This window comes from Homarus americanus, unplaced genomic scaffold (genome assembly GCF_018991925.1).
Source record: "Homarus americanus isolate GMGI-L3 unplaced genomic scaffold, GMGI_Hamer_2.0 scaffold24260, whole genome shotgun sequence".
Classification (NCBI taxonomy): Eukaryota; Metazoa; Arthropoda; class Malacostraca; order Decapoda; family Nephropidae; genus Homarus; species Homarus americanus.
Window position 1 is genome coordinate 662,536 of NW_024721079.1, and position 26,751 is coordinate 689,286.

Sequence of the window (26,751 nt, forward strand, 5' to 3'; positions counted from 1 at the left end):
CACTTCCCTGGTGAATCACTCTAGTTTGCTCTTGTTGTTCCCCATTCATTTACCCATCAGTCTTTTACCTACCAGTGGATGGATCTATTTCAATCATGGGTGAATAGGTGGATGGGTAGGTAGGTGGATGGGTAGGTAGGTGGATGGGTTAATGGGTGGATGGGTGAACGAATCCTGGGGTCTCTTGTGGGTGAAGGAAGGACAAGGAGAGGGCTTGCCTTAGTAAGTTCTTTATTATAATGTATCTGTTTATATCACTAGTACAGGAAGGCAGTATGACTCTGACACATAGTTGTAATTAAAAGAGAAATATGCTGACTCTCTCTCTCTCTCTCTCTCTCTCTCTCTCTTCATACATTAACACTTAACAAACTCTACCACCAGAGTTTTTGTTATTTGTGAAATTTTAAGTCAATATATGATTTTGTTTCTTCAATATTTTAACAAGTTTCTTAACCTGTCGTTAAAAAAAAAGATTAATTCCTTACAATAAAACTCTGTATAACCTATTTGTACTGAAAACACCTGTAATTATACATAAGAACACTAATTAAAGTCACATATTTAAAAGGTAATTGAACTCTGAATCTCAAAATATACGTGAATATTAGGTAACTGTGTCAGGTCTTATACTTTACTGTCATAATTATAGTAAATAGTAACTTCTAGAAAATGGCTACTACATCACGGCATCACATCACATTTATACTTCAGTGTGAGTGTGTGGGTTGTGGTTAGTCGTATGTATGTTAGTCACAGTTGTGGTTAGTCAGATGTGTGGATGTGTGTATGTTATGAGTGTCTGGTGGTCACTTGATGTGGCGGCTGGTAGTCAAATGTTTGGTGGTCACATATGAAGTATAGTCAGGTGTCCCTTTGGTCGTAAGTGTGTCTTAAAAAAAAACGACAGTACACACACACACACACACACACACACACACAGACACACACACACACACACAGACACAGACACACACACACACACACACATGGTAATAATTAGTACCATTTTTGTTTATTGGTATATAATAATAAATATTTTTACACCATTAAGACGCACGGTATACAAATTCTTCCACGCGAGAAAGAGCGATGGGCCACAATGACACCCCCCCACGACGCTGAGACACACACCACGATGGGGCGTCTCTCTGGGGAAGAAAATGAGAAACATTATATCACACTGATGAGAAATTGGCCTTCCTTATTCATCCTCACTCTCAGAATCCGCGGAACTTTTGAATGAATCTTACTTGAGGTCAGAAATACACCGTGTCGAGTTATCATTGTTCATAATATTAAATGACTGATTTTGTGAGCTCTCAAGTACGAGTAGATGGATGAGGAGGGTGTAAGATGGATGAGGAGGGTCTCAGATGGATGAGGAGGGTTTAAGATGGATGAGGAAGAGTGTAAGATGGATGAGGAGGGTTTAAGATGGATGAGGAAGAGTGTAAGATGGATGAGGAGGGTTTAAGATGGATGAGGAAGAGTGTAAGATGGATGAGGAGGGTCTCAGATGGACGAAGAAGGCGTAACATGGATGAGGAGGGTGTAACATGGATGAGGAAGAGTGTAAGATGGATGAGGAGGGTTTAAGATGGATGAGGAAGAGTGTAAGATGGATGAGGAGGGTCTCAGATGGACGAGGAAGGCGTAACATGGATGAGGAGGGTGTAACATGGATGAGGAAGAGTGTAAGACGTGACCCCCGGATGTCTGAGTGTTTGTACAGCCATCAGTTAAGTGTGACCAGGTATTACTGACACACTCTCACCCTCACACAAGGTTGGCCAAACGCATGAAATTCTTCTTCTCGATTGGATAAACATCTGTGTTGAATTGATTCCAAATAACGTTGAGTGAAAATCTATGTTGCTGCTCAGGCTGTGTTATACTGTATTGTAGAATGGCTCAACCCGACCTACTCTCAGAGGGGCCCGTCTTAGGAGTGGTCCGTCTTAGGAGGGGTTCGTCTTAGGAGTGGTCCGTCTTAGGAGGGGTTCGTCTTAGGAGTGGTCCGTCTTAGGAGGGGTTCGTCTTAGGAGTGGTCCGTCTTAGGAGTGGTCCGTCTTAGGAGTGGTCCGTCTTAGGAGGGGTTCGTCTTAGGAGTGGTCCGTGGGAGGGTCCGTCTTAGGAGGGGTTCGTCTTAGGAGTGGTCCGTCTTAGGAGTGGTCCGTCTTATGAGTGGTCCGTCTTAGGAGGGGTCCGTCTTAGGAGTGGTCCGTCTTAGGAGTGGTCCGTCTTAGGAGTGGTCCGTCTTAGGAGTGGTCCGTCTTAGGAGTGGTCCGTCTTAGGAGGGGCCCGTATTATGAGGGGTTCGTCTCAGTGACTATTATACGGGATTATTTTTCATTTTATTTTTTGGCAGACAAATTATAGGTTATTATAGGCGAGGAATCTATCTTAATTATAGTTGGTATTGTGCTGGAGGTGTGATGTTTGTTATACATTAGTGCCAGACAAGTAAAAGGTAAGAGATAGAGGGAGGTGAGCCAAGCAGGTGAGATAGGTACAGAGTGTGGCAAAAAGAGAGAGAAAATTACCTGATGATCTGTTCTCTTAGTCTCCCCCACCACCACCATCACCTTTTCCGTCACCACCACCATCACCGTCACCATCGGCTTCACCAGCATCGGCTTTACCAGCATCGGCTTCACCAGACTCGGCTTCACCAGCATCGGCTTCACCAGACTCGGCTTCACCAGCATCGGCTTTACCAGCATCGGCTTCACCAGACTCGGCTTCACCAGACTCGGCTTCACCAGACTCGGCTTCACCAGACTCGGCTTCACCAGCATCGGCTTTACCAGCATCGGCTTCACCAGACTCGGCTTCACCAGCATCGGCATCACCAGCATCGGCATCACCACCCTCGGCATCACCACCCTCGGCATCACCACCCTCGGCATCACCACCCTCGGCATCACCACCCTCGGCATCACCTTCAGCATCATCACCACCACCATCATCACCATCACCACCATCAGCATCACCACCATCGCCATCGCCTTCCGCTTCCTCCTCCTGTAGGGTAAGAAATCAACCACAGATTAATTAAAGGTTTTCTCGGGACGGTAACACCTCTCAAGCTCAGGTAGACGCTCCAGGTAACACCCAACCTATTAATGATGTCAAGGAGTGAGAGACACCCCCGCCCACTTCCTTCAGGACCTACCTGCTGGGGACCTGGAAGCCTTGTACTTAACCTTGATAAAACACGTTTGGAGAGCCACCTACGGGATGCTTTAAGCTGTATAGTGTGGAGGAGGGCGTTCATGCTATACATACGAACAGTTAATCGATGTTACGTCTTTGGATATATATATTGTTTTACCCATAGGACTTGCTTTATACATCATCGTTTTCTTATGTTATATTCACATTGTTTATAACGAAAATGCTATATAACTTCAACGAGCAGAGGCCAGGAACTAATGACTGTCCTTGACGGTGTTGGTACAAGGACACACACACACACACACACACACACACACACACACACACACACACACACACACACACACACACACACACACACACACACACACACACACACACACACACACACACACACACACACACACACACACACACACACACATACACACACACACACACACACACACACACACACACACACACACACACACACACACACACACACACACACACACACACACACACACACACACACACACACACACACACACACACACACACACACACACACACACACACACACACACACACACACAATGCTAAATTACCTTCATTACTGTCACCTCTTTATTGTCTCCTTTCAAGTCTCGATCATCGAATAATTTAGCCTGTCGAAGCCTCGGACAATACCTGGTCTGCCGAGATTATCTGTGATGACGATAACTCTTCCCCACAAAAGCCAAAAAATGAACCAATAATTCTAGTTTGGTTCCTTCTGGTGTGCTAATTGACAGTCACGTCTCACACAACTCTGAATCAAACTGAGAAATTCCAAGGATAGTAATAATTTTTTTGTTATAAAGACCAAACTCCTTAATAATATTTACTATGGACTAATTACAGGTTAATTAGGGTTAAATATCATTAATCACACTAGTGGATTAAGTGGCTGTATGTTGTACCTAGTTTTGTCTTCCAATTAGGTACTCATTACTAGTCCACCAGGTCTGACAACATTTCGTAGACCTTTCACTTTAGAATGTAACCTTACACCCGATTCTATCCCCCCCAAAAAAACCCCTGAATCCTTACCCTGGTTGAGCCTTTCTTCCCTACCAGTAAACGGAAAACTCAAAGAATCTTCCTACAAACACTAGAAAATATCACCCTAACCAAGACACTTACTAATATACGTAACATTCTAAAGCAAAATAAAATAATCATTACCTCTGTCCCTCCCGCCACCCCCCCCACAAAATACCCTTCACCAATCTAACCTAACCTAACCTAACCTAACGTAATCTAACCTAAGCTAACCTAATCTAACCTAATCTAACCTAACCTAACCTAACCTAATCTAACCTAATCTAACCTAATCTAACCTAATCTAATCTAATCTAACCTAACCTAATCTAACCTAATCTAACCTAACCTAACGTAATCTAACCTAAGCTAACCTAATCTAACCTAATCTAACCTAACCTAACCTAATCTAACCTAACCTAACCTAACCTAACCTAACCTAACTTAACCTAATCTAACATAACCTAACCTAATCTAACCTAAGCTAACTTTTTACTATAGTTTCCCCGATCAAAACCCCACACTCTCTTAACCCTCCTGACCTCATCGCTATCGCTCCCTCAGCCTATGATAAAACCTTAGTCGTATCGGTTCTGCTCTTCTGTGTGGTGTAATTAATAATCCATTGATGTCTCCCCCTCCTCTCCCCTCCCCTCTCCTCCTCTCCCCTCCCCTCCCCTACCCCTTCCCTCCCCTCTCCCACCTACACCAAGCTCACTCTCTCCTACCCTACTACCAACACGTTATACTTACCTGATATTTTCTGTCACTTCTGCCTAATACTTGAAGTTAATGGTGTCCTTTCACTCATCCTCAAGTGTCAGGTGAGCCACGGTTTACCTGTAATTATCTTCTACCTGTCTGATACCTTCGCTCTCTCTCTCATTAAATTGTCTTCAGGTGTTTACAAAAAGGTCATTCTTTTGCCTCTTGTTGTTGTTCCATTTTTTCCTCCTCTTCTGGTTTTCCTCCTCCTCCTGCCGTTTCCTCCTACCGTTTCCTCCTGCTGTTTCCTCCTACCGTTTCCTCCTGCTGTTTCCTCCTGCCATTTCCTCCTGCCGTTTCCTCCTGCCATTTCCTCCATTTTCCTCCTGCCATTTCCTCCTGCCATTTCCTCCTGCTGTTCCTCCTACGTTTCCTCTCTGTTTCCTCTACCGTTTCTCTGCTGTTTCCTCCTGCTGTTTCTCCACCATTTCCTCCTGCTGTTTCCTCCTACCATTTCCTCTCTGCCATTTCCTCCCTGATGCCATTCCTCCTGCCATTCCTCCCCTTTCCTCCTGCCGTTTCTCTGCTGTTTCCTCCTACCATTTCCTCCTGCTGTTTCCTCCTACCGTTTCCTCCTGCTGTTTCCTCCCATTCCTCACCATTTCCTCCTGCGTTTCTCCTGCCGTTTCCTCCTGCCATTTTTCCTCCTACCGTTCCTCCTGTTTCCTCCTTTCCTCCTACCGCCATTTCTCCTACCGTTCCTCCTACCGTTCCTCCTGTTTCCTCCTGTTTCCTCCTGCCGTTCCTCTACCATTTCCTCCTACCGTTTCCTCCTGCCGTTTCCTCCTACCGTTTCACATTTCCTCCTACTGTTTCCTCCTGCCGTTTCCTCCTACCATTCCTCTACTGTTTCCTCCTGCCGTTTCCTCCTGGTTCCTCCTACTGTTTCCTCCTGCCGTTCCTCCTGGGGTTTCCTCCTACCGTTTCCTCCTACCGTTTCCTCCTGCTGTTTCCTGTGGTTGAGGACGTGTGTGTTCTTTGTCTCTCATTGAAGAACATTGAACACTCTTGAAGAACATGTCCTCATATCTCTGGGGCTCTTGTTCAGTCATCCTTAAGCACATCCCTAATATCTCTCTCTCTCTCTCCCGTGCAGATCTTCAGTGAAACATGACAGCTCTTTTTGACAGCCCTTATTTAGGGAAAAAAGTATAAGACCTTGTAGGGAAAAAAGTATAAAACCTTGTAGGGAAAAAGTATAAAACCTTGTAGGGAAAAAAGTATAAAACCTTGTAGGGAAAAAAGTATAAAACCTTGTAGGGAAAAAAGTATAAAGTTAACCTAAGTCTCAATGCTTTAACTGGCGGGAGACTTAACTTTTAAAGATAATTAAATCGATATGAACAGGTAAAAAAAAAAAGTCCCCAATTTATCAACAGAGACAGAATCAGGATCCCATTATTAACTCAACAATTTATTTAAGAAGAATAGGAAAGATTCAGCGTTTTAGAAGCACTTAATCCTATCCAAAGAAAAGAAATTAAGCGAAAGACGATGAAGTAGATTAAAAAAGAATGAAGAATTGATTTATGAAGGCAAGATCTTATACAGTGGTGAGAACAGAACAGTACAGTATTGTCTTATTGTCTATATTTCAAAGGATTGTCGGTATATTTAGGTAATTATTTTCCGTTTTATAGGTGAAGCTCTGATGATTTGAATTATTAAACGTTACGGATAAAAAAGACGGGAGGGAGGGAGTTACGTGGTGATTATTCTATTATATTGTATTATATTGATTAGTTTGATCCAGCACCTCTGACGTCATCATCCAGTAACTCTTTGATCCAGCACCTCTGACGTCATCACCCAGTAACTCTTGAGTGTATTCCTCCGCGCCACCCAGATGACCTCAACACTCTCCCTCACTATTAGTTCTTTTATTTACGAACAAGATGAAGTATTATGACACGTTACCAGATGGTGAATGACGTAGAATGAAATTGAAACTCTGAGTGAATATCAACAAAGCTCGGACGTATTGAACAGGTGCTATTATTTAATATTATGACGTCACGTGAATAAAAGAGTAAGCGCCGTCGATGGTTGGTGGTTGATATTATGACGTCACGTGAATTAAAAAAGTAAGCGCCGTCGATGGTTGGTGGTTGATATTATGACGTCACGTGAATAAAAAAGTAAGCGCCGTCGATGGTTGGTGGTTGATATTATGACGTCACATGTCAATAAAAAACAAATTAGTTAAGTGAGTACAATTTCAGACCAGGCAAATAATTCACCAGTTACTTTACAAAACAGTGGGTTATTATGTAGTTATTAGTGACATAACAGTAGTGTTTTGTAGATGAGGACCATAAGACCTGTAGAAAAAAAAACTAGAATTTGTAGACAGTGGCTTACCCATAGACAGCATTTAATGAGGAGAGGCTAATTCTTTATTATTATTATGTCTATATGCGATAAAAATATAGGAGTTCATCTATTTATTTATAACTGATCCAAATATGATGTGTTTTATTTTACAGAATTGTGTTTACTCATGATTCACGAACACACAACAACACTGGCTGGTGAGTAATGAACTTATATACTTATATCCGTAGAGTTTTGTAGTTATAGGCATTAGTCACATAACTAGAGAATTATAGCACACTTAACTCCATTCAGTCCACCTTCAGTACCTAACCTAACCTATAATTCTCTGGAGTTATGACAATAATAGCAAAATAACAACCTGGATATTTAATATAGGTACCTTGTATCTGGTAGAATCTAATAGCTTTCTACCATTTCTACTTTAGCTGTTTAAGAAGCTAAAATTCATGCAAGATATAACAATAAAAAGCTAAAATTTCCATTATTCATGCAGCTAAACAACCATCTAGAAATACTGGAAAAATACCCATACATAGCCTGAGTCCTTTAACTCTTAAGCTATAATTGTCAACAACTCATAAGACATTGTTCATATTATCTACTGAAGCACAACATCACTACAGCCACATCTTGAAGTAGTTTTTGTTTTGGGGGGGGGGTTATTGTAAACCCATATGTATTGGTAGAAATCATCATCTTCATTGTAGACTAACGTATTTTACGCATAATGCTTGGAGGTTTACATTATTCTCCTACACATTATGTGGTGATGCTGAACAGTAGTGAGATAGTTTACTGCATATGGGAGGCAGGAAGAGAGGGAGCAGGAGAAGAGGGGGCAGGAAAGAGAGAGGCAGAGAGGGGGAGCAGGAAAGAAGAGGGCAGGAGAAGAGGGGGGGCAAGAGAGAGAGAGAGAGGGGGAGCAGGAGAGAGAGGGGGGGAGCAGGAGGTGGGAGAGGGGGGGGCAGGAGGTGGGAGAGGTGGGGTGTGACGGTGCATGAGAAAAATTAGGTTAGGTTAAGGTGGAAGTAGTCTATAGTGCTGCATCATAAGACCACTCCAGCCAGTGTTGTGGGGAGGAAGTCTTACAGTGTCTTGATGTAGCTGCAGAGTTATACATAAAAGTCTTATATATTGTTAACGTCACCAACAGCCTCAAGCATTATCGTCTCTCTTGAAGCTGTTGTAAGATACTCATGATCCGTAAGTTGAGTTGTTCACTTAACGGGACAGTAAGACTCATCCATTAACCTGAGAAAGTTCATTAACCGGAGAAAGTTAATTTACCTGAGAAAATAAACTTAATTAACCTGAGAAAGTTTATTCACCTGAGAAAATAAACTTAATTAACCTGAGAAAGTTTATTCACCTGAAAAAATAAAATTAATTAACCTGAGAAAATAAACTTACGAGCAAAAATGTAAAACAAAAATCGTATGTTGAAAATTTATCGTATCCCAAATTAAGGAAAAACTTAACCAACATACGACTCATTAAGAATCATTGAGACAGGTAAAGTTAAAACACCTGTCGTCAGGAAGAATAAGCAACACTTAAGTGAATATTTTTTTATTCCAATTCTCCATCGATTTATTTTTCAACTTAATTTTATTCCTTCAAGTAAAACAGATGATGAAATAGAATAACACTTAGAACTAAAGGGAACTCAGAGAAGAATTGATTAATATACACCGTATGACCTATAAGCAACAACAATTAGATTACTTTATCACTGGGACACCTTATCAGTTTACAAACATATAAACTAATGAGAGAGGTACGGACAACACCTGGGCAGGCATGTCAGCACCGTGTGTATGTTAGTGACAACTCCTCTCGCCCTAGACCTAATTTGTAGAAGTCATTTGGCTCTGTGTGATTTCCCCTGAAACCTCATGAAACCTCCTAAACCCCCTGTAAACCCCTGAAAACCCCCTATAACCCTCTAAAACCTCCTGTAAACCACCTAACCCCCCCGAAACTTCCTGTAAACCCCTGTAAACACTTGAAAAACCCCTGTAAACCCCTGAAAAAACCCAGAAACCCCTAAAAATCCCCATGAAAGCCCACTAAAACCCCTAAAATCTCATTAAAACCCCTTTAAACCCCCTTAAACCCCTGGGAGGATTGTAATATCTGGGGGACGAGTAACTGACTGGTCCCCCCACACAACATAGGACTGAGGAGACTAATTACCCGATTATTATTATACCTAGTATTATGAGGCTCAGGTGGAGTCTTATTGGTCACCCTCTCATTATGAGGCTCAGGTGTGGAGTCTTATTGGTCACCCTCTCATTATGAGGCTCAGGTGGAGTCTTATTGGTCACCCTCTCAAGGTAGACTCCTTTATGGGTGACATAATAAGAGACAGGAGTCATTAGGAGCCATGCATGAAGTGTGACAGTGAGGTGTGACAGTCATGGGGTGTGACAGTGAGGTGTGACAGTCATGGGGTGTGACAGTGAGGTGTGACAGTCATGGGGTGTGACAGTGAGGTGTGACAGTCATGGGGTGTGACAGTCATGGGGTGTGACAGTGAGATGTGACAGTCATGAGGTGTGACAGTGAGGTGTGACAGTCATGGGGTGTGACAGTGGTGTAGTGACAGTCATGAAATTGTGACAGGCAAGGTGTGATAGTCATGGGAGTGTGACAGTGAGGTGTGATGAGTCATGGGGTGCTTGACAGTCTCATGGGTGTACAGTGACAGTCATGGGGTGTGACAGTGAAGATGTGACGGTCATGGGGTGTGACAGTGAGTGTGACAGTCATGGGGTGTGACAGTCATAAGTGTGACAGTCATGGGGTGTGACAATTGAGGTGTGACAGGGAGGTGTGACAGGCATGGTATGACAGTCATGAGGTGTGACGTTTACCGGTATGAGGTGTAGGTGTGGTATGAGGTGTAGGTAGCCAGTATGAGGTGTAAGGTAGCAGTATAAGTGTAGGTAGCCGGTATGAGGTGTAGGTAGCCGGTATGAGTGTCGTGCCGGTAGCAGGGTGTAAAATGTGATATGAGGTGAAAAGAGTGACCGGTATGAGGTGTAGGTAACCAGTATGAGGTGTAAGGTAGCCGGTATGAGGTGTAAGGTAGCCGGTATGAGGTGTGGGTAGCCGGTATGAGGTGCAGGTAGCCGGTATGAGGTGTGGGTGACCATGAAATTAACAGGTGACCAGTATGAGGTGTAGGTAGCCAGTATGAGGTGTAGGTGACCGGTATGAGGTGTAAGGTAGCCGGTATGAGGTGTGGGTAGCCGGTATGAGGTGTGGGTAGCCGGTGTGGTGTGGGTGACCGGTATGAGGGTGTAAGGTAGCCGGTATGAGGTGTAAGGTAGCCGGTATGAGGTGTAAGGTGACCGGTATGAGGTGTAAGGTAGCCGGTATGAGGTGTAAGGTGACCGGTATGAGGTGTAAGGTAGCCGGTATGAGGTGTAAGGTAGCCGGTATGAGGTGTGGTGTTGCCGGTAATTTGAGTTATTAGGTCCAATGGGGTAAGACTATTGTTTTGTGTTGTATAGTTATGATGGGGTCCTGGGGTCCTGGGGTCCTGGGGTCCTGGGGTCCTGGGGTAAGGTATGGTGGGTGATGTATAACAACTATACCTGTAGTGTGATGGGTGGACGAGAGCAGTGGTCCCTGTGTACTGTAGGCTCTGGGCCACTATATCATTGTAAATATAGTCATCGTGTTTGTGGGTTAAGTCATCGTCTCCCAAAAGGGTTAACATGACCTTACTTAATGGTCTAAGTCTTTGTATATATATTTTTTTATTGGGGGAAGGCCCTTGAAGTCAATATATCTGAAAAAACCCTGATTCTTCTTTCACTAAAACTCATGATGATCTTGGACAGGAAGTGTGTGAATGGCTGCTCCACCTCAAATCCTGTTTCATGTTTAAAAAAAAATACACTCAAACATCACAAACGCTAAGGCATACTATAAGGCATATTACAATACCATGGTAAAGCATAATGGCGCGGCAGCAGTAGCATAGATAAGCAAATGTTTTAAAAGGCTAGTTGAAGTAGCGTAGGGTAGATATACTGTACTCACAACCTTAGTCCCGACCTTCCATTCCTCACCGACTAGACCATCATCAATTATTCAGTGAACTTGGAGTATAACTGATTTGTATTCGACTCCTTAAATCAGCTTTCATTAACAGTCTTGGTTCACAATCATGTACTGTTGTCCATACATATACACACCAAGCCACGGCAAACGACCACAACCACTACCGTCAACTCTGTAGGATCGAACTCACAAAAATTCGAGTGTGGATTCGTTTGGTATCTGAATTACGTGGGTTCGAATCCTCCAGGGTGTACGATTGTGTTGTCTGTATGCCTCTATTGTTGTTATGATATAAACATTCTGTACAACAACTGTGATATAATGAAGATAAAACCTGTGAGGAAATAATTATATTCTGTAATGAAATATTTGGAGGTGAGATACATGTAACAAATGAGACCTATCTGATGGCATTATTGTGTTGCTCCGGTAATGGCAACACTGTGCACTAAACATGCTACAGCAGAACAGAGACAATTATGACTCAGTCTTTCACTAAAGCCTTATAAGTTTTAAGTTATGATGTAAGTAGCGGCTACAGCGGCTTAAAGGACTATTGTAAGCAATTTACAGAGTGAGCTGTCTGTATAAGTCAACTTACTAGAGTAATTAATGACGGGTCGTGTACCTGTGTTAGGACCAGAACATATACAACACGTATATCACATGGCTTTGATATAAGGGTCAGGTGACTGTCAGTCCTCCCTGGCTATTTATATGTAAATTTTATTACAGCAGCGTGAACACAACCCAGCTGGAGTGTGTTGCCTCCAGCTGAGCTACAGTGTGATAAGCTTTTACAAAAACAATGTGCAGAAAATAATTGAGCTATATTCTTTCCTTACTGGATGTATCTGTTAACACATGGTTGTACTTAGATATGTCACCAGTTAGAAGCGTTTACCATTAGCTTTAGGTACTGAGCCAAGCTGTGGGGTGGACGGTTGGCGTCTCGTGATATTATGATGACACCAGAGTTATCCATCACTCACCTTCTCCCCTTCTCCCTCCTCGGCCGCCTCTGCCTTGCCTTCTGCTGGCGCTTCTTCAGCACCATCGTTCACTGGTGCTTCCTCTGCAGGTGCCTGTTCTGCTGGTGGGTCCTCGGCTGCATCAGGAGGCTCCTCCCCTGGCGACACCGCCTCCTCTGCACCATCACCCGCCTCTCTCGTGGAGTCCGTGTCCTTATCCTTCTCTTCGTTGGTGATGACCTTCCCCTCCCCCTCCCCCTCCTCCTCCTCCTTCATTTCGTCGTCTTGGTTTCCATCCTTCGCCTCCCTGGCCGTGATGGCATCCTGCACCTCCTTGTGACCGTTCCTGGTGGCCCACGTCAGCAGGTCGAGGCTCTCTGCGCTGTCCATGATGGGGATCATCAACCCTTCGTACTGCGCGTCGGCCTGGGGGGCGGGAGGCGGAGACGGTGAATGGAAGACACGGAAGAGCAAGACGGAGGTAAAGAGATGGACGAAAGGGAGAGGTAAAATGAAGGAGAGGAAGAGGAAAAGAGAAACAGAGGTAGAAAAACAAGTCAAAGAATGGAAGGGAGAGAAGAAAGGAAGGGAGGGAGAGAAGACAGAGACGTAGAGAAGAAGGGGATGGAGAGAAGAGAAGAAATAGAAGGAGAGAGAGAGAGAGAGAGAGAGAGAGAGAGAGATCAATGGATTTAAATTCTGAAATCTTAAAGTGATTTCTTTACTGTAATACCGTAAGTTTAACCACCATTCAATAACTACCACCCCCAGAAGAACCACCAGTACCTCCCCCAGGAGAACCAGCACCCACCCACCCAGTACCTACCTGCAGAAGTGATAAGACAGCTGTGGTGTTGTTAGTCTTGGCTGCCGTCACCAGAGGGGCCTCGGTGTTGTTGGCCGTGGCGTTGACACTCGCTCCCAGCTGTAACGGCGAGAGTAAGTTATGTATCACTGTAACTGTAGTGGGTCTGTCTGTATGTCTGTCTGTCTGTATGTGTGTCTCTTCTCTGTCTCGCTCTCTCTCTCTCTCTCTTTCTGACCTGTCTGTATGTCTGTCTGTCTGTGTCTCAGCATGAACTGTGGTATAGCAGCTGTGTTCGTCTGTTCGTTTGTCACTTTATTATCGGGAAAGATAAAGTCGATTACATGATCATCCAGAGTTTGAATCTAATATATAATTACGCTATACTGTATAACCTTGATATAATGACGTTATAGTGACGTTATAGTGACGTTATAGTGACGTTATAGTGACGTTAAAGTGACGTTATAGTGACGTTATAGTGACGTTATAGTGACGTTATAGTGACTTTATAGTGATAATTTCTTACCTAATAATTCATAATTTTAAAAGTGATAATAATAATAATCTTTCACATTATATTACCTGTTTATAATTCTTGTAGCGTTAGAATAATTTACACTATTAATTATTTACCTGTGGATTATTTTTGTAGTTTGAAGGTTTATAATTATTTAGAGAAGATAGATTATTAATATAAGTTAATGGAGTATAATGTAACTTTGATTTTCTTCTTATTTGTGTTATGTAATTATTGATCTGGTTGGAGGGGGAGGGGGGAGGAGGAGGGGGAGGGGGGAGATGGAGAGGGGGGGGAGAACAAATTTATTATGTGTTTTGCACCGACGATAAAGGTTGGGTTAGGTTAGGTTAGGTTAGGTTAGGTTAGGTTGGGTTAGGTTAGGTTAGGTTATGTGACTGCAGGATAGGAGTGTTTAAAAAATCAATGTGTGTGTGTGAAGAGAGTGTGACTGCAGTGCACGCGCGTGTTGTCTTAGGTACATCAAGGCAAGTCAGATGTGTGGACTGCACGCAAACACTCACATCCACAAAATCAACTCCTCAATTAATGTGTGTGTGGGGGTGATGACCTTAATGCACGCGCGTGTGTATTTCTCTAATGTTTCTCCTTTTGGTATAATGTTTGGACTGCACGCTAACGCACACACCCGCAATATTAACTTTGACATTATGTTTTAATTAATGAAAAGGTACGGAGTATAGTGGCAAGTGATTATGATGATGGAAAACACACACACACACACACACACACACACACACACACACACACACACACACACACACACACACACACACACACACACACACACACACACACACACACACACACACACACACACACACACACCCACACACACACCACACACACACACACACACACACACACACACACACACCACACCACACACACACACACACACACACACACACACACACACACACACACACACACACACACACACACACACACACACACAGGTCATCAGGTAGCGGCGCTTCATACAATAAAGAATAAATCAATCTATTATAACAGCCGCTGTATACACATGGTTAACGACACCCCCCCACTAATTACTCCAAATCAGCCAATCAGAACTCAGCTTCTTCCTGGGGTAAACTACCATCTCAGAGTACTGCCAGCCTTCCTCACACGCCACGGTATCGTCTCGCTTTTACTGACTCAGGTGTGTAGAGGTTGGAATTAGGTTAGGTGGATAGTGATGACTCAGGTGGATAGTGATGACTCAGGTGGATGGTGATGACTCAGGTGGATAGGTATGACTCAGGTGGATGGTGATGACTCAGGTGGATGGTGATGACTCAGGTGGATAATGATGACTCAGGTGGATAATGATGACTCAGGTGGATGGTGATGACTCAGGTGGATAATGATGACTCAGGTGGATAGTGATGACTCAGGTGGATAGTGATGACTCAGGTGGATAGTGATGACTCAGGTGGATAGTGATGACCCAGGTGGATGGTGATGACTCAGGTGGATAGTGATGACTTACCTCGATCAGCTTGGATAAGGCTTGATGACTGTTGTTAATGATGGCAACTTTGAGAGGCGTTGATCCATCTCGGCTGACCATGTCGACGTTGGTCTCCCCCTGTGTGGTAGAGAACGGGTGAGACCAGGACACTGTGGGGGTCAGGACAAAAGACCCCCGGAGAAAACCCTCCCTGGACAAAAGCCCCCTGGACAAAAGACCCCCGGAGAAAACCCTTCCTGGATAAAAGCCCCCTGGACAAAAGCCCTGACAAAAAGACATTCCCGGAGAAACTGGACAAAGACTCCCCGGAGAAAACTTCCCAGACAAAGACTTGAGAAAAACCCTTCCTGGACAAAAGCCACCAGGACAAAAGACCCCCGGAGAAAACCCTTCCTGGATAAAAGCCCCCTGGACAAAAAACCCCTGGAAAAAAGCCCCCCTGGACAATATCCTTCTAGACAAAAGCCCACTTGGACAAAAGACCCACTGGACAAAAGCCCACTTGGACAAAAGACCCACTGGACAAAAGCCCACTTGGACAAAAGACCCACTGGACAAAAGCCCCTGAAAAAACCCTGGACAAAACCTCCTCAGTTAAAGTGCAAAATAGGTTAGGTTAGGTAAGGTTAGGAGGGCATAGACGGAGGGGGGGGGGCAGACGGTGAGGATAACAGACCAGTGACGAAGTGGGTGAACACAACACCTGGGTGTGTGTGTGTGTACGGAGGAGGGGATGCCACTATACGTCTTAGCTATTCCCCCACACACACACACACACACACACACACACACACACACACACACACACACACACACACACTGTAAACCCCTCCAGGTGACCACTAATTACCGTACAGATGGTGAGGTACAAGGCTGGTTACACCTGGCACACACGTCCTCCGCGCCAGGTAAATAAATCGTAATTTCTGTGCGTGTGAGTAATTCGTCGGGACAAAGACCGATCGATAGTGCCCAGTGGGGGGAGGGGGTAGGAGGGGGTTGGGGGGAAGGGGGGGTCAGAAGGAGGGGGAGGGGAGACAGAAGAGGGAGTGGGAAGAGAGAGGGAGGGAGGGGGGAGAGGTGGTCACAACGCATTAGGTAGTGTGAATCACCTCCCTGCCATGTTTAATGCTCATCGTGATACACAGATGCGACGTTCCCCTCACCCCCGTGTCTGTGTTGTATACATGTCTTGTCAGATACACGTCTGTGACATGTTTGGCTCATGTCATGTATATATCTCACGTCTGGTTCTGGTATATGGCATATCTGTCTCATGTCGGATATATTTCACGTCTGATATAACAAATGTAACACGTACAGTACCCGTAATAGACATGGTTTTGATCACACCTCAGATACACGTCTATAACATGTCTATAATTACCCAGGTTACCTACATGTCTTCACCTTGTCATCAATGTCGTGTTGTAATCCATAAAAAAATATATATCCCTCAGTGTTGGTCTTAACTGCGGGGTCAGAGGGAGTGACCTGCCTCTGGGGTCACGAACAGCCTCTGGGGTCACGAACAGCCTCTGGGGTCACGAACAGCCTCTGAGGTCACGAACAACCTCTACACGTGACCAACTCTCATGCATGCTAACCTAACCTAACCTAAACCTGACAGACAGACAGACATACAGGGATAAATATTTTGGCTGTTGCTGCTGACCAATAATAATTTACTAGTTTATTTTCCTGTTAAGCTTTCGTTTCCCCCTCGTAGGATTAGTGATATGACGAGCCATTTATTACGGTGTTGGGAGCCTCAGTGTCTTTCTACCCCAGGATTAGGTTAGGTTAGGTGACTGAGGTATGTGGTTAGGTTAGGTGACTGAGGTATGTGGTTAGGTTAGGTGTCTGAGGTATGTGGTTAGGTTAGGTGACTGAGGTATGTGGTTAGGTTAGGTTACGTGACTGAGGTATGTGGTTAGGTTAGGTGACTGAGGTATGTGGTTAGGTTAGGTGACTGAGGTATGTGGTTAGGTTAGGTTAGGTGACTGAGGTATGTGGTTAGGTTAGGCGACTGAGGTATGTGGTTAGGTTAGGTTACGTGACTGAGGTATGTGGTTCTGTTAGGTTAGGTGACTGAGGTATGTGGTTAGGTTAGGCGACTGAGGTATGTGGTTAGGTTAGGTTACGTGACTGAGGTATGTGGTTCTGTTTTGCGTTGCAGCGTCGTTCATGTGCGTGCGTTAAGGGAAGGCAGGAGGGAGACAGGAGGGGGCAGATAGAGGGGGAGAAGGGGGGGCAGAGGGGGTAGATGAGGGTTGAAGAGAATGCACAGTGTCATTGACCCGTGGGACCGAGAATCGACTTGGTTAGTTGGCTGGCCGGCATAGTTGGTTAGGTTGGCTCTCTAACTGGTTGTCTGTTTTACTGCCTGGCTTCTTGGTTGGCTGTCAAGATGTCTGAGTGTCTGGCTGACTGGCTGGCTTGGTAGGTGATGTAAGTGGACTGGTTTCTTGGTTGGCTTCCTACAATAACTGGCTGCTTTCCTGGCTGGCTGACCAAGAGACTGAATGGCTGAGTAATTGTGAGGATAAATGGCTGACTGGTGACCGTATATGGTGAAGTGAGAGAGAGGGAGAGAGAGAGAGAGAGAGAGAGAGAGAGAGAGAGAGAGAGAGAGAGAGAGAGAGAGACTCACCTCCACCAGGGCAGCTATAACGTCAGGTTTGTCGTGTTTGGCTGCTATGTGTAACGCGCTGAACCCGTCACTGTCAAACTCCTTGATATTCGCCCCGGCCTGTGGGAGAGGAGGGTGTTATTATGTGGCTAGAACCTAACCTAACCTAAACTAATCCAACCTAACCTAACCTAAACTAATCCAACCTAACCTAACCTAACCTAACCTAAACTAACCTAACCTAAACTAATCCAACCTAACCTAACCTAACCTAACTTAAACTAACCTAACCTAATCTAACCTAATCTAACCTAACCTAACCTAACCTAACATAAAACTGAAACTCAGGTTGAATGAAAATAGAAACATACGTCCGAAAGATCATCTAACACAGGGGTCACCAAACTTTTTTCACAGTGGGCCGGATAACTGAAAGAATGACGAGCGCGGGCAGCATAATCATTCTGTTCAATACTTGCAAGCCAGAACGAAAGCCATGGAAGCCATGGTAACGTCAGAGCGTAGGCGGAGCTACCACGGCGGGCCTGATGAACTGACGTCGCGGGCCGGATCCGGCCCGCGGGCCATAGTTTGGTGACCCCTGATCTAACACAAGGTAAACAAGAGCACGTGGTTGACCAGATACACCACACTCACCATAAAGTAAACAAAGAGGAGTGTAGTGAAGATCATCTGTAATATTACTGTGTTGTTGTTGTGATGGTTGTTGGGGAAGGTTATGAGGTGTGTGTGTGTGTGTGTGTGTGTGTGTGTGTGTGTGGGTGTGTGTGTGTGTGTGTGTGATGTTGTGCAAGTGAATTGTTGTTTTGATGTTCATGTAAGAGGTAGAAGGGCACGAGGGTGAGAGAGAGAGAGACAATGATAATAATACAAACAGAAATGTAATGATAATAATAATAATAATAATAATAATAATAATAATAGTAATAATATGATACTACTACTACTAATAACAATAATAACAACAATAATAACAATACAACCACCACTACACTGAACTTTATAATCACAACAGCACATAACAACATAACAGTGACCAACCCAACAACAGCACCACCAGCACCACCACCACCACCACTCCCACCACCACCACCACTACCCCCACCACCACTACCCCTGCACCACCACCACCACCACCACCACCAACATCAACACCTTACCTTCAACAAGACACCCACAGCCTGAGTTGTACCGAGCTTGGCGACCATGTGTAGGGCTGTGTACTCATAGCCTGAGTCGTCCTTAAACGTCTTGTTGACATTAGCGTGGGTGCCGAGGGCCTTCTGGAGGGCTGAAGCGTCTCCATTACGTAGCGCGAACTCAAGAGCTTCGTCCGGGCTTGTCTATGGAAGGTTAGAGAGTGGGGGGGTGGGGGTGGTGGTGGGGTGGTGGGGTGGGGTGGTGGTGGGGAGTGGTGGCTGTGGGGGAGGTGGTGGGGTGGGGAGGTGGTGGGGTGGTGGGGGGGGGTGGTTAGTTTGGTTAGAAATTTTCACATTTTGGTTATTGAGTTACTTACTTATTACCTGACGGAGAGAAAGTGTCTACTGAGTCATTCATTTATTGGTAAAGAAAAAAATAACAGGTTTATAGAGTAAAATTAATTTGATTTCTAAGTCAAATCTTATAAAAAAAATGACAATTATCTTCTATAGTCTGAGATATAATGTGATTGATTGGTTGAGTGATTGAGTGATTGATTGTGGTAATTACACCCGTGGCCTCATTCAGATTGTTAACATGAATTTGTAAACATAACCACAATTCCTTCTTCTCATCAGACACATTTAACACATCCAAGTTTTAGCAAGACTTTACATACATACATTATTTTGTTACAGGAATTAAGGTGAAACTTTAAAACTCCTCTGTTGTTTTGTTATTGTTTATCATCTAATGTTATTGTTTATTTGTTTAAACTTACTGGGTTGGATAAGACGCCCGCGGCCTCTGAACTTAGACCACATCCCATGTTGTTGGCTTTGCCTTTGGTTAGATTAAAGTGGATTGTTTATAATGTTTATGGTCTGTTATTAACTCAAGGGGGGGGGGCAGCTTCTCCTTATGCTATCGAGGCATTATCAACTTTGTTCCTTTCTTGTATTTCTAAGCTGATGACCCGGATGTGACGCTCGAACATACAGCGTGACACCGACGCCACTGCCACTCCCAAGCGTTCGGACGAGGGAAGACCTCTTGGGGTGTTCACGTCATCTGTCGGAGAAGAAACGATCCGTATTAGTTAACTTTCCCGCCAAAATCAAGGCGTCTTTAAATCTAAACCTGAATTAAAACTTTCAAATGGTTTTACACATTTACAAAGTTATTTTACCAGAGTTAGTAACACACCTGCGTCAGTTTTAGACACCTGCATCAGTCTCACATACCTGTATCAGTCAATTACACACCTACATCAGTCACATCACACACCTGCCCAATCACACACCTGCACCACATACATTCAGGTATAAGTTTTGAGTTTCCGGAGGTCGAGAGGTCAAGGTTACTCTGTCGTGTTGACTGAGGGAGGGACGGAGGTAGGGAGAGAGGGAGGGAAGGAGGGTGGAGAAGGGGAGGGAAGGAGGTAGGGAGAGAGGGAGAGACGGGGTAGGGAGGTAGGGAGGGGGAGACGGAGGGAGGGCAGCGTACGTGTGTGTCTTTGTGTATTGGTGTCTTAACTAGTAGCAGGTTCTGTTCTTTGTGACTGAGAGAGAGAGAGAGAGAGAGAGAGAGAGAGAGAGAGAGAGTTCACACACACACACACACACACTTGATCTACCCAGCAATAAAACTTGACACAGTACAATTATTGCCACGTAAATAAATAACATAGCAAAATATATATATACACTACTGTATGCCAATTTGAGACTAGAAAAAAATCACCCAAAAAATCACCAAATAAATCACCCTAAAGCATTTCATCGAGGGCGAATAAAAATCACGCAAAAATCACCAAAAAAATCACCCCCCCAAAATCACCAAATAAATCACCCTCACGCATTTCATCGAGGGACACTAAAAAAATCACCCCAAAGCGTTTCATCGACCCAGAGCGCCACGTGAAGCTATGTAGAAAATTCTAAACCAATTCACGTCATTAAAACAGCTAAGAACTTTTCTATGAGTAGTAATACTCCACCCACTCCACGTGCGCTCTGGTGTGTGTGTGGGGGTGGGGAGGAGTGTGTGGGGGTGGGTAGGTGGTGTGTGTGGGGGAGGTGGTGTGTGTGTGTGTGTGTGTGTGTGTATGTAGAACTATTAAAAGCTATAGAATACACACGCTAGGCGGCCATTATATGAGTACTACAATAACATAAACTTGAAACTGTGTGAATATTTCTTCGTCTGTCTCTCTCTCTCTCTCTCCTCTGTGAGTGTGTCTCTCTCTCTCTCTCTCTCTCTCTACTGGGAAGTGCATCGCGGCAGAAGAGATCTTTGTACAATTTAAATGTTGAAATGAATCATAGAAGAAATTGATAAAATAAAGGAAGATAATGTTGAGTTAATTAGTGTTTATGAGGTTGTTAGATCTTTAGTTCTCACCTAACCTAACCTAACCTAACCTAACCTAACCTAACCTAACCTAACCTATCCTAACCTAACCTAACCTAACCTAACCTAACCTATAACATAATTACGTAATGAGTATTACTGCCCACTAGCGCTCTGATAAATTGACCTTTTTATTTTATATTAAATGGACTTGACCTGTGGCTTTGACCTCACTTACAGTAATTAGATTCCATTTGTCTTTGAGTTACACGTCGTCATTTTTGAGCTGTTAAATGTGTTTGACCTTTATTGACCTCTAGTTCCTTGTGTGTGTGTGTGTGTGTGTGTGTGTGTGTGTGAAAAACTCAGACTTAGATGATCTGCCGTGGATTAGGTTAAGTTAGGTTAGATTAGATTAGGTTAGGTTAGGTCACATGCGTCTTATTCACTGATCTAAATATTAATCCCAACTCTACAGCCGCCACAGTACGTCATAAATAGGCCTATCCGATCATGTCTTAGGCTTAGCTATTCAAAATTAAAAATATACTGAGAGTTTAACACTGAAAACTTTTACCCCCAAAGAAAATGTTATTTAACAGGGCAGCCAACCTCCATGTGAGCGACCCTTCCCTCATTGACAGCGGCGTGGCGAAAGATTCTCAAATATTTAGACCACTCTCTCTCTCTCTCTCTCTCTCTCTCTCTCTCTCTCTCAACGGGGGTATTCAGTGACCCAGATCAGTGAAAAGAGGGAAAAAGGAAATGAACTTATTTTTATTTTTCCCTAAGTGCAGTCCACTGTATTAATATGACATATACGACCCATGACACAGAGAGACAGACAGACAGACAGACAGACAGGCAGACAGACAGACAGTCAGACAGACACAGACAGACAGACAGACATACAAACAGACATACAGACAGACAGACAGACAAACAGACAGACAGACAGACAGACAGGTGACAGACAGACAGGCAGACAGGATAGACAGACAGACAGACAGACAGACAGTCAGACAGACAGGCAAACAGACAGACAGACAGACAGACAGAGACAGACATACAGATAGATAGACAGACAGACAGGCAAACAGACAGACAGACAGACAGACAGACAGACAGACAGACACAGACAGACAGACATTCCTTGCACCCAAAACCAAACATTAATCAACTCGGTCTATTTTGATATTCAATTATTCCTGTCTATTTCACGTCTTATTTTTTTCTATTTATTCTGTGATAGACTTTGAGTTTTCGAGAGTAGTGACGAGATATGGATGGAGATGGTTTGGTTTGGTTAGGTTTGGTTAGGTTAGGTTAGGTTTGGTTTGGTTTGGTTTGGTTTGGTTTGGTTTGGTTAGGTTAGGTTAGGTTAGGTTTTGTTAGGTTTGGTTTTCTATACCAATCTGGTCTCTTGTTAATAAGTGGTTTAATGATACAATACCTGTACTCCCCGTTTCCTAACCTAACCTAACCAAACCTAACCAAACCTAACCTAACCAAACCAAATCAAACCAAACCTAACCTAACCTCACCTAACCTAACCTAGGACACAAATATATTCGCTTTTACCACCAGAACACATAAGACATTCTAACCATTCACTACACACTTGAGGTATTTAACAAGACCCGTATCAATGAACAGAGTGTACTAAATCAGTGTCATATTCTTCCCTCACTGAACACTCACATACGCCAAAGGATTCTCGACTGTAAAGGCCTTCCGAATATTGCCTTATTTACACTCAATCTTCCTTATGTCTGAATCACTGTCCACTATGGTATTCTTGGCTGTGATTTTCCAGGTACAAGGTTCGATCCCCTGTCCTCTGGGTGTGCTGTAGAGGTGAATTAACTGTGTATCTTTATGAGGTATAGAGCCTTGAGGTGTCTCACAGGTGACCCACGTCGATAAACCTTTGATTACGACTATTAAAGACCCGGAAATAGTGTAGGTGCGGATGGTAATGAGGGGTGGGGGGAGGTTAGATGGTGGTGGTAGTGGTGGTTGTGGGGGTGGGGATAGGAAGGGGTAGGAGGGGGTAGGGGATAGGAAGGGGTAGGAGGGGGTAAGGGGTAGGAGGGGGAGGGGGCAGGTATCATCCATCACTACACCTGTGTGGGGGAACTCTGTTAAACCTTAATGATGTCAAGGTCATTAATCTCAGCAGCCAGGTAAGGGTGACCCAGCCCCTACCTGTTCCTTCCCTCACACTTCCCTTCCTTCTTCTTCCCTTCCCTGCTTCTTGTTCTTCCTTCTTCTGTCTTCCCTTCCTTTTGTTCTGCCTATTTTCCTTTTTTCCCTCCCTCTTCTTCTTCTTCTTCTTCTTCTTCTTCTTCTTCTTCTTCGTCTTCGTCTTCGTCTTCTTCTTCTTCTTCTTCTTCTTCTTCTTCTTCTTCTTCTTCTTCTTCTTCTTCTTCTTCTTCATCATCTTCTTCTTCTTCATCATCTTCATCTTCTTCTTCATCTTCTTCTTCATCATCTTCTTCTTCTTCTTCTTCTTCTTCTTCTTCTTCTTCTTCTTCTTCTTCTTCTTCTTCTTCATCATCTTCTTCTTCTTCATCATCTTCATCTTCTTCTTCATCTTCTTCTTCTCCTTCTCCTCCTCCTCCTCCTCGTGTGGTGTCAGGGAGGAAGCTCTCAAGTCTTGATATATCTTAATTTACTTACACACAACATTAATAACAACAATAACATCTCCTCCTCATTAACCTCTACGTAAATTGGGTGTCAACAAGAAATAGGAGAGTGACGTGTTTATGTGTTATTGGGAGTTGGTTGAAAGTTCTTGTGGGATTAAATTCATTTCACCTTAAAATAACTACAAGACATCAATTTAAATTTATCCAATAATGAGAAACAAATAAACATACCTCCCTCCCTCCCTCCCTCCCCCATAAAAAAATGGAATGCACTGAAACACTAAAATATTATTGATGGTGAAAACAATTAGAGACAAACGTAAAGGGAATTACTGCAGTGTGTTATCTTTGCCATCAAACGAATACAACAACAAAATATTGAGACATAATTATGTTTGTCAATTGATTTTACAAAAATTACTGCAGTTAAGTTCTTGACCTTATATTTCAGTTTTAATATCGCGTTGCAACTCTTGGTAGGAGATAGATAGATAGATAGATAGATAGATAGATAGGTGGGGGGGGGGAGGTTGGGAATGACAAGGAACTAAATTGTTGTCGTCAGTTGTTTGTCTAGTCCCATGTTTACTACTGTGACGTCACGTTGCTAGGTGAGCCGACCACGTAGCCTCTCACTCCTCACTTCCCTAACTACCACCACTTCCCTAACTACCACCACTTCCCACCCACACCTTCCGTCCACTGCCACCCTCCTCACCACCACCACCACCACCCTCACCACCACCACCCTCACCACCACCACCACCCTCACCACCACCACCACCACCACCACCTCACCACCACCACCCTCACCACCACCCCCACCACCACCACCACCACCATCACCACCACCCCTCACCACCACCACCCTCACCACCCCTCACCATCACCACCCCACCACCACCACCACCTCACCACCACCACCCTCACCACCCCCACCACCACCACCACCCCACCCCACCCACCACCACCCTCACCACCACCCCCATCACCACCCCTCACCACCCCTCACCACCCACCCCACCACCACCACTCCTCACCACCACCCCCACCACCACCCTCACCCACCACCACCACCCTCACCACCACCCACCCACCACCCTACCACCACCACCACCCCTCACCACCACCCACCCTCACCACCACCACCAACTCACCACCACCCCTCACCACCACCCCTCACCACCACCACTCCCCACCACCACCACCACCACCACCCTCACCACCACCACCATCACCCTCACCACCCTACCACCACCACCACCCTCACCATCACCACCACCACCACCACCCCCACCACCCTCACCACCACCCTCCTCACCACCACCCCTCACCACCACCACCCCTCACCACCACCACCACCCCTCACCACCACCACCACCACCCCCACCACCCTCACCCCTCACCACCCCTCACCACCCCTCACCACCACCCCTCACCACCACCCTCACCACCACCACCCTCACCACCACCCCTCACCCTCACCACCACCCCCCACCACCACCACCACCCCACCACCCCACCACCACCCCACCACCACCCCTACCCACTCACACCACCACCCTACCCACCACCCCTCCACCCACCACCACCCACCCCTCACCACCACCACCACCACCCCTCACCACCCCCCACCACCACCCCACCACCACCACCCCAACACCCCACCACCACCCCCCACCACCCCTCACCACCACCCCACCACCACCACCACCCCTACCCACCACCACCCTCACCACCCCCACCACCACCCCTCACCCACCACCACCCTCAACACCCCTACCACCACCCTCACCACCACCTCACCACACCTCTCACCACCACCCTCACCACCACCACACCCTCACCACCACCCACCACCACCCCTCACCACCCCTCACCACCCTCACCACCACCCCTACCCATCACTCTCACACTCTACCTCCCGCCTCATAACTCATTCTCCATGTAATTACCGAACCGCTGGCCTCATAACTCGAGAGGTAGAGGGCCGATTACCTCACTACACAGTCCTCCAGGAGGTCGGTCAAGGCCTCAGGAGCGTGGTTAAGTCTCATTCACTAACCCGATGCTAAAAGTCCGAGAAATCTTTAAGTCCGGATGATGAAAAGTCCAATGTGTGTGTGTGTGTGTGTGTGTGTGTCCACCTCTAAAACGTACTCTTCCTTCCCACAATATACAGGTTGAGAATAAATTGGTTCTTTTTTCACACTGCTAAAACCTAACCTAACCTGACCTAACCTAACCTAACCTAACCGAACCTAACCTCACGATAATCGCTTATTTTATCTGCCCAAAAATATATAATTATTTATACGGAAGAATTATTTTCTTTAGATAAAACATATAATGTTTGCCTCATGACACAAACAACAACAACAACAACAACAACAACAATAATAATAATAATAATAATAATAATAATAATAATAATAATAATAATAATAATAATAATAATAATAAACAACCACACACACACACACACACACACACACACACACACACACACACACACACACGCACACACACACCACACACACACACACACACACACACACACACACACACACACACACACACACAACAACAGAAACATACTTATCCACCATTAGCGAAATATCCACATCGCGTATCCTTCAAAATATCCACAAATACGACACAGTTACACACACACGCGGAGGGGGTGGGTTGGGGGGGTGGAGTGGTGGTGGTGGGTTAGTGGGTAGCGTGAGCG

At 44.9% G+C, this 26,751-nt stretch overlaps 1 protein-coding gene across 2 annotated transcripts; it reads right to left on the minus strand.

Annotated features, from left to right (window-relative positions):
• Window positions 1–218: 218 nt before the first annotated feature.
• On the minus strand, window positions 219–26,751 carry LOC121861396 (sodium/potassium/calcium exchanger 1-like). 2 transcript variants are annotated; one of them, XM_042359069.1, is made up of 9 exons: window positions 26,616–26,751; window positions 19,793–20,082; window positions 19,032–19,214; window positions 17,872–17,970; window positions 15,237–15,335; window positions 13,222–13,320; window positions 12,417–12,821; window positions 2,547–3,027; window positions 219–1,151 (listed from the first exon to the last, which is right to left on the minus strand). In XM_042359069.1, the coding sequence occupies exons 2-8, from the start codon at window positions 19,838–19,840 to the stop codon at window positions 2,563–2,565; spliced, it is 1,398 nt and encodes a 465-aa protein (XP_042215003.1). In that variant the 5' UTR covers window positions 19,841–20,082; window positions 26,616–26,751; the 3' UTR covers window positions 219–1,151; window positions 2,547–2,562. The 2 variants fall into 2 exon arrangements, with proteins under 2 accessions (XP_042215003.1, XP_042215004.1); XM_042359070.1 differs by having other exon boundaries at window positions 26,624–26,730.